General features: G+C 32.6%; 1 protein-coding gene across 5 annotated transcripts in view; it reads right to left on the reverse strand.

The window, feature by feature from the left end:
• LOC142340527 (uncharacterized) overlaps window positions 1–17,914 on the reverse strand; it is a 63,677-nt gene that overhangs the window by 43,925 nt on the left and 1,838 nt on the right. For 2 of the 5 annotated variants that reach the window (XM_075391092.1, XM_075391090.1), the window contains exons 1-3: window positions 15,360–15,615; window positions 14,700–14,783; window positions 8,605–8,812 (exon numbers count right to left, since the gene is read on the reverse strand). In XM_075391092.1, the coding sequence (XP_075247207.1) occupies window positions 8,605–8,812; window positions 14,700–14,729 (238 nt within the window). In that variant the 5' untranslated portion in view covers window positions 14,730–14,783; window positions 15,360–15,615. Of the gene's footprint in view, window positions 1–2,222; window positions 2,445–3,620; window positions 3,790–4,481; window positions 4,673–5,320; window positions 5,483–6,472; window positions 6,647–8,604; window positions 8,813–14,699; window positions 14,784–15,359; window positions 15,616–17,914 lie in introns of those variants that run through there. The other 3 variants (XM_075391088.1, XM_075391087.1, XM_075391089.1) reach the window with 3 other exon arrangements.

The raw sequence follows: 17,914 nt of genomic DNA on the forward strand, positions 1-17,914 counted from the left end.
ACAATTTTTCTCGAAATTAGGACAAGAAATTTTCAAACATTATCATGTGATGTGCTTTCTCTGAATTTTCACTGATAATGCTCTATTCATTATCTCTGTGGTCGGCAAATTGAAACAAAACAGTTTCCTATGGCTCAGATCAAAAGAGTGCTCTCTTTCCAACTTTTGGAGCCTAAATAAGGCTCAGAGTTCCGAAGAAAAGACAATTAAACAAGTCAACTCTTTGGCTATGCCGGTTATCTCAATTGTCAGGATATTCATTTCAATGCAGGACTAACTTTTAATATGAAAAAACCGAAAAAAACTCCGCAGTAGAAAGAAAATGAAAACAACAATGACTGAAGTGGAGCGGAAACAAGAAAACCTCGTGCAAAAACAACAACTATTTACCAAATGCGAATTACATTTATCGGATTTTACCGAAGCAAACCAGGTTCAAAATAGCCCTCACTTTTTTCTAATAACCATGTTTTTCAATAGTACCGGTAGTGTTTCCTTATTTTAAATATGAGTAGAATTATTTTTTATTAGGAAACGTCATTACGAAACTGTTTAAAAAGCTTCGTTTTGAACCAGATTAATGACTCTGATTTATCTGGCCTCCCGTAAAGCCATATTCTGACGATACACTACTCAAACTTGCACAAAATGTAAGTGAATTTATTTCAACGTCTGCGTTCTTTTACACTTGGAAGAAAAATCAAACAAAATTCACAGACGTCAAGTGTTTTCAAGCAAATGACCAGAGCTCTAATTTAAAGCGGCTTATTTCAGCAGAACATCGTCGTTAACTAAGGAGTTTGAAAATGGCGTCTTCTAAACAAATAAAAGTGGAAGGTTATTATCCACCTATAACAAGAACCGGATTAGAAAGATTTTTCTCGCACTTGAGTTGCCCGAATTTTTAGATCATGAAAAAAAGCGAGAATTTGAGCATGATGAAAGTCATTAAAAAAGTGCCAGGTAATTTTTTTTTCTTGTAAGGAAACCTCTGCTGCAAAAAAAGTTCAAACTTCGTTCAAAAGCAATCAGCAAGTAACTGAAAATCATCTGTGAAAGTTTTGCGAGCTCTCGTATCATTTGAAAAACAAAAAGACAGGCTCACTCACAGGCACATCTTGAAACGCAAAACGTAAGAAAATTTTAGGAGCAAATTTCATTTTTTTAAGTATTATGAGACTGCAGTTACACTAGACGATTGTTTGAGTTTTTATAAATTAATGAAACCCATTGAGTCAAACTGGAACAAAAACTGAGTTACAATAGTAAACTTAGGAAATGAAACTTAGTTTTCGTTTCCCAAGCTTGTCTTTAAGAAAGTTTTATGATCAAAAATTTTGTTGAATTAAAAAATACTACATGGTAGGTACTTGATTCCATAAAAGATTAAAAATTACTTCTTCTGTGCAGACAAATTCTCTTGCTTATAAGGACATGCCTAAATCTGAAATGTTTACTTAAAAAATTGGGAAAATTTTGCATTATTGCTTCTTTTCTTTTTGTTTTTCTCGACTGTTTTTATAGAAATTTTGTTATATATTATAGAGATATTATTATAGAGCAGACAAACCGAAAATAGTTGCCAAGGCTCTTTTTAATCGAGATATATGCTGCTGAAAAAAACACGTTGAATTAGCATAGAGTCCTCAAATTTGCCACAAAACGGCAAAATGGCCCAAATGACAAAGAAAATGGAAAAATGGCTGAAAGCGGGGCTAGCATATAGTTCTCGATTTTTTTAAATGTGGGAATAACAAAAGTAGGTGCAATGGCTCGTAATGAGAAAATATACTTTTTCCCGATCAAAAGTATTGTAAAATTTTAATGCAGAAAAACAAGATCGACGAAATTTTGCTCTTGGATTTTAATCTCTTAAACTTTTAAATTAACCACCAGTTGCCTTGAAACAATTGAATAGTAGCATTGAAAAGTTTTGCTCCATTATGATAGATATTTACTTGAAGTTCTCACACAAATATCCATGGTAGGATTTTGAACCAAATGTAATAGGGGTAATTTTTCACACAAAAAAGTAGAAAAACGCCCGAAATTTTTCAATTCGGAAGACTGTTTTTCTTCTGTTTTTTTTTAAATTGCTAAGATAAGAATTTTAACCAACTATAAAAGGATCGAATTTTTTCATGGGAAATAATGAAAAATGTAAGAAATTTCTCAAGCGAGATCGATTGTTTCAATTTTTTCGATAGTTTTTACTGACATACCGCGTGAATTTGATCCGTTCAATTGAAGAGACAACGCTTTTGGTCTGCACCAGACAACATCATCTAAATCGTGTTCATCTGGCGTGGAAACTGCGCTGCCGCTGTTCTCACTATCCACTTTAACTTGACTCTTATTACCGTTACTGTTCTTGTTTTCGTCTTTATTCTTGCTGTACTGGACGAGCGTTGCAGTGCTCATGAGATAAGACGGAGCTTGACTTTCTGAAAATTTATTTATTTAGTTGCTATATTTAAACTTTATATCGGCTAAGGTACTCAATCAGTAATATTGCGGTATTGATAATTTCACCACGCAGGAACTGTTCAAGCGGTTTATTTTCGAGAACCCGACACCCAATAACACAGAAACTGATGATTGGCAGTTTTGACAATAGAAATCATATTTGATCACGTGATTAATTTGAATCACTGTGAAATCATTAACGAAAAGAGGGTGGATGCAAGAACCGAACACCTGATGTTAATATGTTGCTATTAACAATTTCAAAGGCAGTGTCAAACTCATTGAAAATGGATACTAGTTTCCGGTCTCAGATCTTTCTGACCTTTACAGAGTCCACAACTACAGTCAAACATGAACAGACCGCAGAGCCATAAATGGGCAAAATCGAACCCAAAATGAGACAAAATTTATCTAATCTTCTTTACTCTCTTCACTCTTTTATAGAACCCACCAAATAAACAAATAGAACAAGGACACAACCAAGCATGAGAACAAATTTTGTTAGTAAATTAGAACCAACTCAAATCATACCCAGATTTACCACGCAGAGCGAAAATTACCCAGAGCGTGGAAGCCAATGTCACAAGTAAAGTCAAAACGACCCAAAACATCACGGGAGTGGGCATTCGACATTAAACCAACTCCGACGGTTATTTTGCTAGATCTTAGCAGATTTTAGTATACAAGAACTACCACATAAGATATTTTGAAAGCCGACTTCTGTAAATTTCAAGAGATTTTGACGGAAATGATCATCTTAAATTTTCCGCGAAGAACTAATGCAACTTTGTGGCATGATTTTGTATATAATCTTGCAAGATGTGGTAAGATAACCCGGGTTGAGCAAAACTCACAGTGACGGTAAATGGAATCAAAAAGGAAATCTACCATAATAGGGACCAAATAAGAAAATTTACTAGAATTAAAAGGGGCAATTATTGGATCATGAACGGCAAATTAAAATTAATTTTAAAACCATTCAAATTTCTTCAATGCTTTCAATATATGGCCCGTTTGATAGTCAGTAGGTTTCATATCTGGTCCGCTTTATGGCTGACTATTATAGTTTTTCGCCCATTGGGAAAACTCCCATCAGTTATTCACAAAAGCAGACTGCAAATAGGAGGTAACTGAAACAAAAGCAAGCAACGAACGCAAAAAGACTCTGTCATTGCTGGCACGAGTCAAGCAGGAGGAGTTGGATGCACCTTTGGAGTTCTTGGGGGCTTGGAGGACACTTGAGACAGCCGAGGTCTTCTTGGTCTGGTTGCGGTCGACGTTGCTCTTTTTGAACCCCTCAGCCATCCATTCTTCATTCCCAGGCTGTATTTTGTAATAGTCGTGGGCTCAGTTGTTAAAATATTTAAGGAAAAAGTAAAAAGTAAAATTCAGGAAAGAAAGTTTGTAGCAGGACAATTCCTGAATTACTTTTAAAGAACTTCCAATTTTTATTGACAGGAAAAAATACTAGGCCTCGAAGTGATTAGGAAGTTTGACCATGAAAATCATTCTCTCTCGTTCTTCAAATTTTTTATAAATACAAATTTGCTAAAGCTGCATAATTTATTTTGACGATGTATGGCATGTTCTGCACATCCTTTCAGAGACCTTTTATTGAAGAAAAACAGAACTCATTCTCGTACTCTTCTTCGAGTCGTTATAAAAACAGCGCTCATTCAAATTTCAATTTTATTGAATTGTTTAATGAACTCATAATTTTATAAAAATCATTGAAATGTTCAAAAAACCTTTTCAGTTCCTCATTTTTTGTAACTACACAAGATTTTTGATTTTTTTCGGAACACATCTTTCGAAATCCTAAAATTTCTTAGAATTATTTGCACATCTCTTAAATGCTTGAAGATGAGATCTTATAAAATTTAAAATTGTCTACTTAAAATATGATCATCAGTGCTGAAAAATTTGTTTTAAGTTATCTGCGAATTTCAAAAAAATGTTTGTTATCAAAAAGTTTTAGTAACTTTGAACATTAAATTTCTGCTAACTGAGCACACCTTTTCTTTATCGCCCAGATTATTTTCCTTCTTTTCCTGCGTATACACCGAATCAATACTTGTTGATAACTTGGACAGGGCTGCTTTCCTTGACTTCGGCTGTTCACTCGCAAAAAAGGAGTCAAAATTCTGTTCATCACTGAACCTCGACATGAACAAAGACGACTCGTTCTCGGATTCTGACGGAAGTCCTGTGTCAGTATTTATATCCAACAACATTTATAATGCAATTTTAACTTCTATAGATTTGAACGAACCGGTTTGAAAGTTAATTAACCGGTAAAAAACAGTTAAATTTGTTTCCCGTTTAGAAAAATTATATATGAGCTGGGATTTAATTTTTAGTCTTGGCACGTACGCAGTTAACCTTAGTCAAATTTGCATGCATTGAGTAAATTTAAATTTATTTTTAAAAAATATATTGCACGAATTACAGTCCATAATGGGAATGCCTTTTTGAAGAATCTACGAGTTTAAATTCTTTAATTTGTCTTTAAAAAGAAATATTCGCATTTTATAATTCGTGTGAATTTTTTTAAAAAAGGTCTTGCAGTTCAATGCAAGCTGATTGAAGTTAACTGCGTAAGTGGGAAAAGTAGAAATAAAACCCCGATTTAGCTTGAAAATATGTTATTTGATTGAAACCGGAAAACATTTTCTAACAAAATGTCGTTCTTTTTACGACGCTTAAACCTTAGAATAATTCGTTGTAATTTTCGACTGCAACTTAAATGCAAAAAAATTTTGCTGTTCACAATTTATAGGAAACAAGAATTTGAGGAGGTGCTATGACGACAAAGGACCGATTTTTGTGATGTAAGTTCACTGATTTTTCTCACCGTTTTCGCTAGACTGGTACGAGCTCTTAGAGTTGCTTCGATTCCTGCGATTAATGTTTCTCAGCTCTGAACAGTCATTTGACAAAGTGCTGATCCTTTTAAACCCTCCAGACCCTGCACTTTTGGAACCCTGTTCACTCAAAGGAGTGATTTGGTTACTCTCTGAAAATATGCAATTAGTTGGTAGAAAATCGGTATGAATATAATAATTGTAGAAATTGTAAATATTGCATTTGCAGAATTTGCGAATTAATGAGCAACTCGAATTAACCTTTGGTCAATGTTCAGCAATTATTATGAATAATGTTAGAGCAAATTCAACTTTCAGTACTGATTCAGAATAATTTCAGAACAAATTCAGCTTTCAGTACTGATTCAGAATAATTTGAGAACAAAAATCAACTTTCAGTACTGATTCAGAATAATTTCAGAACAAAAGTCAACTTTCAGTACTGATTCAGAATTATTTCAGAGCAATTTCAAATTTCAGTACTGGTACAGAATAAATTCAGAGCAAATTCTGACGATAAGCATCCCAGTTATTTTTTCGTTTATATTTTGTGAAAGCGTCCAGCAAAGCTAAATATTGAATTTGGTCTAGCGTGTCACTAAAACTATTTAATAAATTTATATCTAACCAAATAGCCCTCAACCATAAAATTTCAGGTATTCAGGTCAAAACTGCGGCAACAATTACCTCAACCAAAAGTCGAAAACCTTCATGTGAAGTCAAGCAAGATCATGAGGAATGCAAATCTTCCCCAAAAATTTCAAGACATCAGTTTGAAATTCAAGCACGAAAACAACCATAACCACAATCCCATGCCACACACAATCCCATAAATAGGTTACAAAAACAGTGAGAACAAACTTTTCCCTCGAAACTCAAATAATAACAACGGGTCGAGGAGCCACTGGAAATTTTTGTAAGAATTTCGTCGGTATTGTGCTACGGGCTAGCCATTTTCCCAGTAATTCCGCGTTCACTAAAATTCTAGCAAAATTACAAAATTCTCCGCATTTCGTAGATTTTTTAACAGTGACACCTCCACCCGGGAGATCTCAAACATATCTCAAGCAGAAAATATAACCAAAACCAGCAACCACAACATAAAAAAAGATGACACCATTAAAATAATTAGAAATCAAAACCGATATTTGTTCTTCTTGATTCGATGTTGCGTTGTTCTACAATGCTCGGAGAACAGAATGTCTTCTTAGCATGGTTTGCTTGCTTGTAAGGCTTGTTGGCGCTCAAAGTCAAAAGAGGCTGCTTGCCAGCTGAAGGCAAGTCATGCCCAGTCAAAACACTGGATCCATTGTTGGCTAAAAGAGTTAATTTCCTCAGGTTGACAATTTCATTTTACAAGATCTATAATTTTTTAAGATAATTTTTTTGATCAGTTCAGAAATTTTCCCACAGCGTACAGAAATCAAATCATCACCTGCGATTTATTTTAAAATTATAACTTAATTTTAAGACAACTAAAAATTTTTTTGACCGATTCTGAAACTTAGAAGCATTCAGCACACGTCTTACATAACTCCCACAAATTCAGCGAATTTCTTCCAGCTCATTTTTACCAGCTCAATTTCTGTAGAGTGACTAGTAGGGTCAATGTCACAATACTGATAGTATTCGCACCGTTTAATAAGCTGCAAATTTATTTATGGTGAGAAATTCTTCATTCATTTGATCAGATAAAATTTTGCTATCGGGAAATCAGATTTTTCCAACAGAGTTAAATAAACCCATCAAAATGTGGAACACAGGAGCGGTTTTATGTGACCATGAAAATTATTAGAGATCCGAAATTATGTTAAAGATCAACGCGATATGTATCTAATTCAAAGTCAAGACAATTATGTTTCAGAGTTGAAATTGGGAAATTTATCGTATCAGAAATTTCTATAAATTTATTTATTATCGATATTTATTCTATTACAGATGTGTGTTTCCTGTCATAACATAGCAATTTGTAACAAAAATTATACAGCAAACAAGACGAAAAGAATTGAAAAACATTGAGCTAATAATCAGCTAGACTAATATAGGAAAAATTCAAAAATACACAATTATTTCAAATCCTAAAATACATAAATGAAATCTCCACAAATTCAATTTTTGGCTATATATAAAACAACCTATTTCTAAGAAATCATAATGATTTTGTCAGATTATTTATCTATAGCAGAGACCCTTCAAAGCTGAAACAAAATATGACTCAAAAACAGATCAAAAGCTCTGTTCAGCTGCAGAAAGATAGAAAGACAGTTGTTATTACTGATTAACTGGCTAATAATTTTCAATCTTCTTTTCAGCATATGCATGTAATTTAACACCCACGAGAATAAATATATATATATATATATATATATATATATATATATATATACTTATATACATATATGTATATATATATATATATATATATATATATATATATATATATACATTAAATGTGTTTGTGTGTGTGCGTTTGTTTGTGTGTGAGTGTGCTTGTGTATCTGTGTCTGTTTGTGTGTGTGCGTTTGTTTGTGTGAGAGAATTATATGTGTGTGTTTGTATGTGTGCGTGTGTTCGTGCGTGTGTGAGAGAGTGTCTCTGTGTGTATCTGTGTCTCTGTCTGTGTGTGAGTGTGTTTGTTTGTGTATGTGTGTATGGGTCTGTGCATGAATATATATATATATATATATATATATATATATATATATATATTATATATATATATATATATATATATATATATATATATATATATATGTCATATAACTTTAGAACTTTAGAACAACTTTTGACAATAGTTAACCACGTGAGACTTATTGTGAAATTCGTTTCATCTATGCTTTTCGTGGGTTTTAAAATTGATGTGGCAGCAAAGTTATATGTTAAAACTGCTTCACCCGGTCAATCGTCTTTATTTATGAATTCTTCGGATGGTCGGTTAAAACAGAACAATTTATCTTGAATTTTTTAAATTCTTATACAGGAAAGCTGTAACTTTATAAACATGACAAGTTTATAAAACTTCAAAATATCAGAAAAGAACTGACTTCTTTTTCTTTTCTTTTTTTCTTTTATTTGTCTGCGTAATCGTTTCAACTTTCATCGTGATGTCGTTTGTTAATTTTTTTCTTGTTAATTTTTAAATATTGCAGGTTTATTATTTATGATATGTACCCTGGCGATATTTATGGCAGGGTCCAGGACGATATTTATGACATTTAGTTATGATATACACTATTTTTCACATATATTAAGAATATGTATTGTTTAATCTGACCTTCAAGTTTTCTCAAGTGCATCTGCTGGTACCCTCCGCCTCCCCCTCCCCCGAATGGAGCCCCATTGTTGGCATTGTTGTTGCTCGTGTTCCCACCCCCACTCGTCCCTCCACCAGCACCCCCATTTGCCCCATTGATCTGTTGTTGACTTCTCTGGCCTCTCTCGACTGGTAATGGTGTCTCACCAGTCTTGTATGTCAATGTGAACTAGAAAAGAAGTCACTGTTGTGCTGCTATTTCAAAAGCAAAACAATTGCAAGATTTTGAACAGTGACCGAAATTTTCTATGAATTACAGGTTCGTAAAACCTGCTAAAATATAGAAAAGAATCAATGAACTAGCTCATTTTCCACCGGTATTTTAAGCCGGAAGAGTGAAACACAAGAAAATAACTGGTTTTCGAAGAAACATGAAAAGGCATGAAAACAATCCAAGCATAATTTGCATGCCCTACAAATGCGTTTTCATGTTTCTTCGAATAAAATATTTCTGGGCTTCACCAACCCGGCGTAAAATAACGGATTGCATTATCAATAAAAACCGGTTAAATAGTTTAAAATTGAAACTAGAGTTGATATTTATGCTTTCCTTTAAATTGATAAAGCATAAATAAATATAGATGTAAGTCTAATGGTTCACTTCTGTTTATTCGTTTATCAGTAAAACTTTCTTGAGCAATTGACTCAAAAATTACCCATAGGATATCTTTCGCTTCGTTATGTTAACTTTTAGTCAGACTTGACGTTTTTTCGTTCCGACTTTCTTGCTTTCTTGAGGGGTGAGGAACTATATACTCAAATGGGTTTTTTTTGTTCAGTCAATTTTGGCCGATCGATATATTCACCGTAGAGAGTTGAGACTGGTATCATTAGAAAGCTTGTCCAGTGTAGAATATGGAATTAAAAAGATTTTTTTTATTTTCGTTTTTTACAGGGTGTTATCAAGGTTTAAACTTTTGAGAAAATAGAGTGAATTCTGTTGATTTTATTCACATTTTCCGGAATTTTCGCCAATTTTCGACTACAATTTCGCCAATTTTGCTGAAATTTGTTAAATTTTTTTTAAAAAATGTATATTGATTTTATTGCTAAAGACAAAAAAAATATTCTAGGCTATTTCTATTTTTGTTTTTGTCAAAAATTCTGGCTAAATGTTTCAAAAATCAGAGTTCTTCATCAAAAACAGCACGAAATAAGTTTCTTTACTCCACTTTGATTAAATTTGCAGGAATTACACACCCAAACACAACCAACGCATTCTTTGTAGACTCAAAAAGGGGCCATTTCTACTTCAACTTCTGCTGGGAGTGCTCCGTAATTAAAACTTTGCCGTTTTTTGATAACGTTACTCGTTGATTATCAAAAACGCGGCATTTATATTCGAATTTTTAACTAACTAAATATCTATCTCTAAAACATTCAAAAACTAAGTGTTCTTAATTGAGGGAAAGCATTAGCAGGGCTAGTTTTGGGCCAATCGTGGAAAGTTACAATCCAAAAATAATTCGGATTGTAATCATTCGGTCTTTTTATAAAAAAAAAAATCGATCTTTTTTATATTAATTAGATAAAAGAAAAATTCAGATCAAAGCTCACTATTGATAGATCCATTTGACGTCCTAATTAGCTCTAAATAATTTGGTCTAGTTAATTATTTGACAGCTTGTGGTCCTTTCGACTTTTGAAAAATTTGGTTTTTAAATGAATAATGGCTTATTGAACTTTGCCTCCATTTTTCACTTAATGTGGTCAATTTGTAGATTAGTGTCAGCAAAGTAGGCTTTCTCTTTCTACTGAATTTAAATCCAATCATTATTGCAGTTTTACGCCTCAAATTATGGTTTTCTTGCTTTGATACTACTAGATTTAAAATTTTATTCTATTTGTAGGTATTTGCCCGTTTTTTTCACATTTTCTAAATTTGTCAGATTATCACGCTATTGACAGTTCATATATCACATTATTGGCGTTCAAAATAGAACACAATTGATAATAATTTGATCCGTGAAAAGGTAGATTATGGTTTTAACGGCTTCGACACTACTTTCTTGAAGAATTTCAAAGAATTTTTTTATCTTTTTACTTTGTCTTTTAATCGTACAATAACACGGTTACGGTTATTTTCCTGTTCAATAACACGGTTTCATCGGTATTCAAATAAAAATTGATGAGCAGATATTTTGGATATTAGTAGATAACTGATGGCTTTCATATTTGAAAACAATTGTTTTCCAAAAAAACACGTTTTAACTTCACAATTTTGTTCTTTTTTTCTGTTTGTTAACTAGTCTCGTTAATTACAGGCCAAATATGCCATTTTTGTGGTCAAGGGAAGGTGTCAAAAGTGGTTGTTGTCACAAAATCTAAGGTTCTTTTAAAAATTCGTTATGACTTTACTGGCTTCGACACGGGTTTTCCACAAAAAAAATTTAATTATTTTTTTTATCTAAGTCGTTTCTGACGTTCTTTGTAGACGTAAGACATATTCTAGATAATTGCAGGTCTCAAAATTTTCCCTTGGAAGAACAAACAAACCTGTTTATTTATTTCATTTTGTAATTAATGGCTTTGATCTCTTTGGAAACAATTTTTTTTCGAAAAAAATAGTATTACTTAATTTCGCCTTTTTCTTTTTGTCTACTTGTTACCTAATTTCATTAATTAGAGGTCACATGATACTTTATCGGTGTTCGCCGAGGCTGCAATCAAACATATTTTGAGGCCCAAAGTATGGCTTTACGGCTTCGAAAGCGTTTTCTGGCAAGTTTTAACTGATTTTTTGTTTGTTCTCTTTTGTTATTTTGTATTTGCATTAAAATTGAATACCGACAGTTCTTAATTCCCGTATGTAGAAGCATTGGAAAATTTAAACCTATGGGACCTTTTACTTGATTTCCAATTGTTTTCATTACCTTGAAATAATTGTTTTTTTAAAAAAAATGAGCGAATTTTTCAACTTGTTTTCAACTGTTTTAACAGCTTTTGTTCTTTATTGTCTAATTGTTACCAAGCCTTATTGTTAAGTGGTCCCATATCTTTTACAAGTTATTTTGTTTAGTTTCAGTTTCATCTGACACTAATTTGACTTTGATATTAACTTTTGTTTTTAAAACGGACATAAAGTTTTTGATGTAATTAATGTTTGCTGTTGTTGTTGTTGTTGTTGTTGTTGTTGTTGTTGTTGTTGTTGTTTAATTTTGCTGTTCATCTTGACCCGCTTTCTTAATATTGGCATATCTCATCAATCTAATGCATCCTTGTTTTACTCCAAAGAGTTATTTGCTTTGGAGGCTATCTTTTCGTTCATATACAAATCTTTTTTGAAAATTAATTGAATTTTTGCGTTTTTCTATCTGTTCCTCATTTGGTAGAGAATTATGCCAAAATTGTGGATGAGCGGGGTCGGAACCTTATGTGCGATCGCACATTACCGAGCCTCCTTGTCATCCTTATTGTTGAAAGGTATGATCTGTGTCAGACTGAGAAAATAGCCGGGATTTTTGCGTTTGAAAAGCATATTGTCAGTAGGATTTTTTTCCAAACGCGGCTGTGTTTGGTCTTCAAACGTAAAACACCGTCAAAAACTTGCCACAATCGCACTGCATAAACAATTCCTGATGATGGTGTCAAAGTTTTCAATTTTAGAAAAGGACCCTTTAAACAGCATCAGTCGTCTTTATGAAGAAGTTTTTTTTGTCAGGTTTATTGGCAGATTTTGTATTCATGCTTGAATTTGTTCGCACTTTGTGCTTTGATTTAAAGCAAAAATGCAAACTTTTGCTTTGATTCCATGTTTGTCAGATTTTTCGATATAAATTTTTGACTTCTGATAGAAAACATTATTAGTAAGAAAAATATCTTGCATTGGATTGCATTGGAAAAAGTTTTAAAACAATACTCTTGATATATTCATTCTACATATTTGTGGGTGGTATCATTAGAAAGCTCGAGCAGCGTAGAAAATCCGATTTAAAAGATTTTATGAATTTTGTTTCCTCCATGGAACCGTTGAGGCTCAAAGTTTGGAAAAAAATGTTGATAAAGTTTTAAAATTTTTAAAACTCAGCCCTTTTATCTTTAACCAAAATGGCACGAAATAGGCTTCTCTAGATCACTTTGTTTAAATTTGCCAGATTAACACAACTGAGACCTGCTGAAATAATCTTTGTTAACTCCAGAGAAAGCTAGTGTTATTTGGGCTTCCTCTGATAATGTTCTTGAATTAAAACCTTGCCGGTTTTTTTGCTAATTGTTTTGCTAATTGAACTCAATAATCGCGCAATAATATATCCAAAACGCAACATTTTTTTCATAACTTTACTTTTTTGAACTACTTGTCTTTATCAACAACATTCGGAACAATGATCTGTTCCTGGTGGAAGTATGGCAATAGCAAGGCTAGTTTTGGTCTAATGGTTGTATTTTACATCTCAACAATTTTTCAGATTTTAATGAGTTTTTTTGAAAAAATTTTCAAATTTTTCGAAAATTTTTTCTTATGATAACTTTAAAACGAGGCAAAAAAATGACGACAAACTAATGAGGCAAAATATTTTTTATTGCGTTTTGTGGTAATGGTTTTTCGGCTTCGATAATACAAATTTTCATAAAAAAACTAAATTCTTGGACTTTAAGCCAAAATTGAGTTTTTTTTATCTGTTCACAGTTTAGACGGGTCAAATAGCTGAATAATGGTTTTTTTAAAGGAAGGCGTAATTCAACATATCAATTCTTTTGGTGAACAGATTACGGATAGTAGGGCTTCGACACCGCCGTCCAGCAGAATTTATTTTGCCTATTTTGTCTTTATTTGTCTTTTTGTAGTCAAATGCAAAAAATACGGATAAATGCACGTCTTAACGGACTCCTATGGATGAACACAATTCAGCACATCTAAAGTTTTAAAGCCGCGCTGACTGGTTTAACGGCTTCCACGCCAGTTTTTCGCAAAAAAATTATTTTTTGATTTTTGTCTGTATTTGTCGTCTTTTTGTAGACGTAAGGCGTATTGCTAATAATGACATATCTCAATTGTTTTCTTTACTTCTTTGGAGGAATAAATTAAATTATTGTATGATTTCACTTTTGTATAATTTTGAGGAACAATTTATTATACTTCTTACGGTATGGGTTTGGTTGAAAAGGCTTCGACACCGTTTTCTCCCATAATTTTATTTAATTTTGTTTTTCGTCTGTATTTGTTGTTTGCTTTGTAGGCATACAACATATTCTTGGTAATGACAGGTCTCAATGTTTTGATATGAACTTATGGAAGAACAAAAACCTATTTAATGAATTCAGTTGATATCTAATGGTTTTCACTATTCAAAAATATTTGTTTTGAACTTTCTAAATGTATTTTTTAACTTCGCCATTTTCGGTTTTTTGTCTAATTGTTACAGATTCTCATTAAGAACTGGTCCCATGTTCTTGCTAGTAAAGTACCAATTAATTTGTTAAGTTTAGATTTTCTTTTATGCTATTTTGACTTTGTTGGGAAAAAATGAGTTTAGAATGCATATAATGTTTGTTGCTGTTATTTGATTTTGTTGTCTGTCCTGTCTCATAGTCTTATTATTGGAAGGTCTCATGGGCCCTCTAATATGGCCTTTTTCACTATATTAGGTGATTCCAGTAGGAAGCAATTTTTACATTTATACATCAATTATTTTTGAACAATAATTTAATTTTTGAAAGTTTACTATCTCCTCCTAATTTGGTAGACAATAAAGCCAAAAAAGGGGATGAGCGTTGTCGGAACGTTATGTGCAGACGCAAACTTCCAAGCCTCTTTGTCTGATTGAAACTCAGCGGTTTTCTAAGGTTACTAATCCGATTAGGGGTATCTAGTAACTTTTTTTTTGGGCGGGCTCAAAATTGCACAGATCAGCACTACTAACAACCTTACATTGACAAAACTTCTACATTTGTAATCAGTGAACAATGCAAATGGATTTATCATAACCCAAGTATAAATTTTTATCTTTCTCAAATACCCTATAAAACTTTGAGCAACAATCATTACAAGAACCAGCAACCCTACAAAATAAATGGTGTCTTTAAAAATCAGAATTGATGTATACGTAATAGCTTACCTGTGCACTGTTATCATTCGGCAGCCTCATTGAGAAGGAAGATCTGATGATCTGTCTTTACTATCGTCAGGTCTGTGACCACTTCTGAAAAAATGAACTACATTCTAACTTTGAACTTCAGTCGTGATATTTTTGTCTGATTGACACCTTTCTTAACAGCAATCGTAGACAATAATGACAACTTGGAGTAAATTTACGAAAGGAAAAGGTACGTTTTGGTTTTAGGAAATAAATTTCCACAGAAAATAATTGAGCCTGATTTTATTAGGAAATAAGCCCCCACGGAATTGAACAACAATGTTAACATGGAATTTCGGTCTTGATAATTTGTTTGGTTGCGATAGTTTCATATCAAGTCCCAATGGCCGCTAAGCCAAGGCCATAGACAGTAAGTTATGGCCAAATGCGCAGTTTTTTAACAGTTAAATAGGGGTTTATTTCTTGAAATCTGTAGCGCTTTTTCGTGGGTAAAGTAGGGTGGGCGTTCTTTCCGTGTTTTTTTCCGAATCCGAACTACAAGACATTATTGGTGAATTAACGGGGACACAAAAGCAAAGTAACTTCTGATCTATCATTTATGATAGCTCTCCCATTATTATTAAAACTGACCAAATCCTAACATGAAGCTATTTTTAGAAAAAAAACTAAGCAATGACTCACCAGAAATTAATCTCCAATTTCAGAAAGCGCTTTGTTGATTTTTCGCACCAATATATTTCGGAGACTGGTAGCTGCAATTTCCGTCTTCAAAGTCTGCAAAACAAATTTATCTTTTCAAAACTGACACAATGTCAAAAATGGAAAGAAAAAGAAAACATGTTCTATGCAACATTTGGTCAATTCAACCAAAACACAACTCGTTGTAAAATAGTGCAAAAGAATATCTTTTGCTTTATACTGTTAGGGGTATAGCGGCTGATACTTCAACGCAACAAACATAGCAGTTTTGTGGTATTGTTTAAGGAAACATTGTGGAAAACTAACCAGTTAATAAGGAATTATAAAAGGAACGCGTGTTTAATTAGTTTAAATGACACAATTTGTAACTGAAGTCAGTTTGAAGTTTAATAGATACACACACCGGTTGCATTTACAGTTGACCGCAAAACTAAACTATACATTAATAAGCTCTCCATAAGAGAACTAAAGCTTCTTGTTTTTAATGTACTTTTTCTCATTTTATCACAACTTATTTATACAACCTTAAAAATGGCACTTTTTGAAGAGAAAAACTGATACGACTCGTCGTGCGCAAAGTTCGACGAAAGCTCGTCACGGTTTCGAACCTCAGAAATATTTCAAAAATTATGTGCATATAACCGTAAAGCATGCAAAAAATTAACCATGGCGATCTAGGAAAAGTGACTTTAATTATTTCGAGTTCTTTTGTAGCACAGATTTTTTTAGCACAAAATGCATAAAAAACGGGTGATAAGAATGATGTCAGTAATTGTAAACCAATATTAATTTTACTTGTCCTAAAAAGATTTTTCAAAGGATAACATACAAAAATCTGTTAAGTTTCTTTCTAAAAATTAGGACCTTGTTTTAAAACCAGCTGAGACTCCTCAGTAATAGTTAGAAATAGTGGAAGAAATAGCAAGAACTCTTTAAAATAATTGAAACAAAAAGCTATTAACAACGAAATTATTCCAAAGGAGACCTCTGTAAATGATAGAACCGATAAAAAGTTTTGTGCATCTACAAAACTTAGTTGAATAAGAAATGACGTCATAGAGGAACGGTATTAAAGGTCAATTTTAAAAAGTTCGCAAAACTGTGTCCATAATAGTCGGCAATTAATTAAAAATGAAGACAAGAACTTGAATTTTTTTTGAGAAACTGAAAACAGCCGTATCTCGAATTGGAAATTTCTTAAAATTAAGAAAAAAAACTTTTCAAAGTAGAAGTATGGGTTTAAAAATTTGAACGATGCAATTGCCACGTCAATCTAAGCCGTAACAATTCTAAGTCGGAAACTGCATCAAAGCAAAATAACTAACTTCAATAATCATTATGAGAATCATTTGAGAATCATTTGTATTTGAATCATTTAAAAAATTGCGGGGATTTTTGATTTTTTAATTTCCGTTGAAAACTACGATATCTCTAATTTGTGATTTGCCTTGTAAGTTGACGAAACTGTTGGCTAGCATGGAAATAAATTTCAACTTTTCTGTGGAGAAACCCGTGAAAAGAGCGAAAAAGATTTATCCGCCAACCATTGAAAGCCAACCATAGAAATTTGGCGAGAAACTGTGAATTCACATTTGTCATTTATATTGTCTTCCACAATCTTATCACATTTTGTTCAGAAAAATATGCATTGTAGCTTTAAGATATAAAATAAACACATTTTTTAATTTATGTCAAATTTTCGAGAAATGAAAGTTTCTGTGCAACTTGATCGCCAAACTATTTTAAATAGATGCTATTGTAAATAAGTGCATCCTTTTTGAAAAGCCAGACCATTTAATAGACTTTAGGGTTAAAGTTTTCGAAAAATTAGTTTTTTGTTCGTTTTCAGAATAAATCTAGGTTTTTGCTGAAATTTTTTTTGAAAAATTCGTTTGTTAGCATCTAACATTATTTTGACTACGTGCGCAACCAATTTTGATAATAAAAAAACAATTACCCATCATATTACCTTCAAAGTGGGAACAATTGCTATATTTGACGCGTTTTAGATGCGGTGTTTTGTTACTGTTTTACTGTCTAAAAAATTGGCAACAAATTTTTTGAACATTTAGATCTGGTCTTTGCAGTCCATTGTCACACGGGTTTTCTTGTTGGCCGAAAACGGCAACCCCCATTTCTTTCACTTCAAAAATTTTCTTTAAAATTTTTAGCGATTAAGCAAGAAAAATTGGTGCCCGACTGTTAGGAATCGGGAAGAGATCGACTTCGAAACGATGTAGCGCGAAGCAGAGAAAACAAGAGACAGATTTTTTCTTCTCTTTCTCTCTATCCGACAGCTTAATGCAACAAATGGTCATGATGCTTCAAAAAACAACATATTTGGGAAGATATTTTTTTTCTGAAAAAATTAGTTTCAATAGGTTGGTAAAAATATTGCTCATTTTTGTCACATTATTATTGAAATTAGCAAAAGTGATTAAGCGTTGAAGAAAACTTTAAATTTAACACAATAAATTTTGATATTATTGAAACATTGCATCCCTGAAGAATTTCCAATAGATCATTTTCATCCCTGC

Source organism: Convolutriloba macropyga, chromosome 6 (assembly GCF_964194025.1).
Source record: "Convolutriloba macropyga chromosome 6, txConMacr16.3, whole genome shotgun sequence".
Classification (NCBI taxonomy): domain Eukaryota; kingdom Metazoa; phylum Xenacoelomorpha; order Acoela; family Convolutidae; genus Convolutriloba; species Convolutriloba macropyga.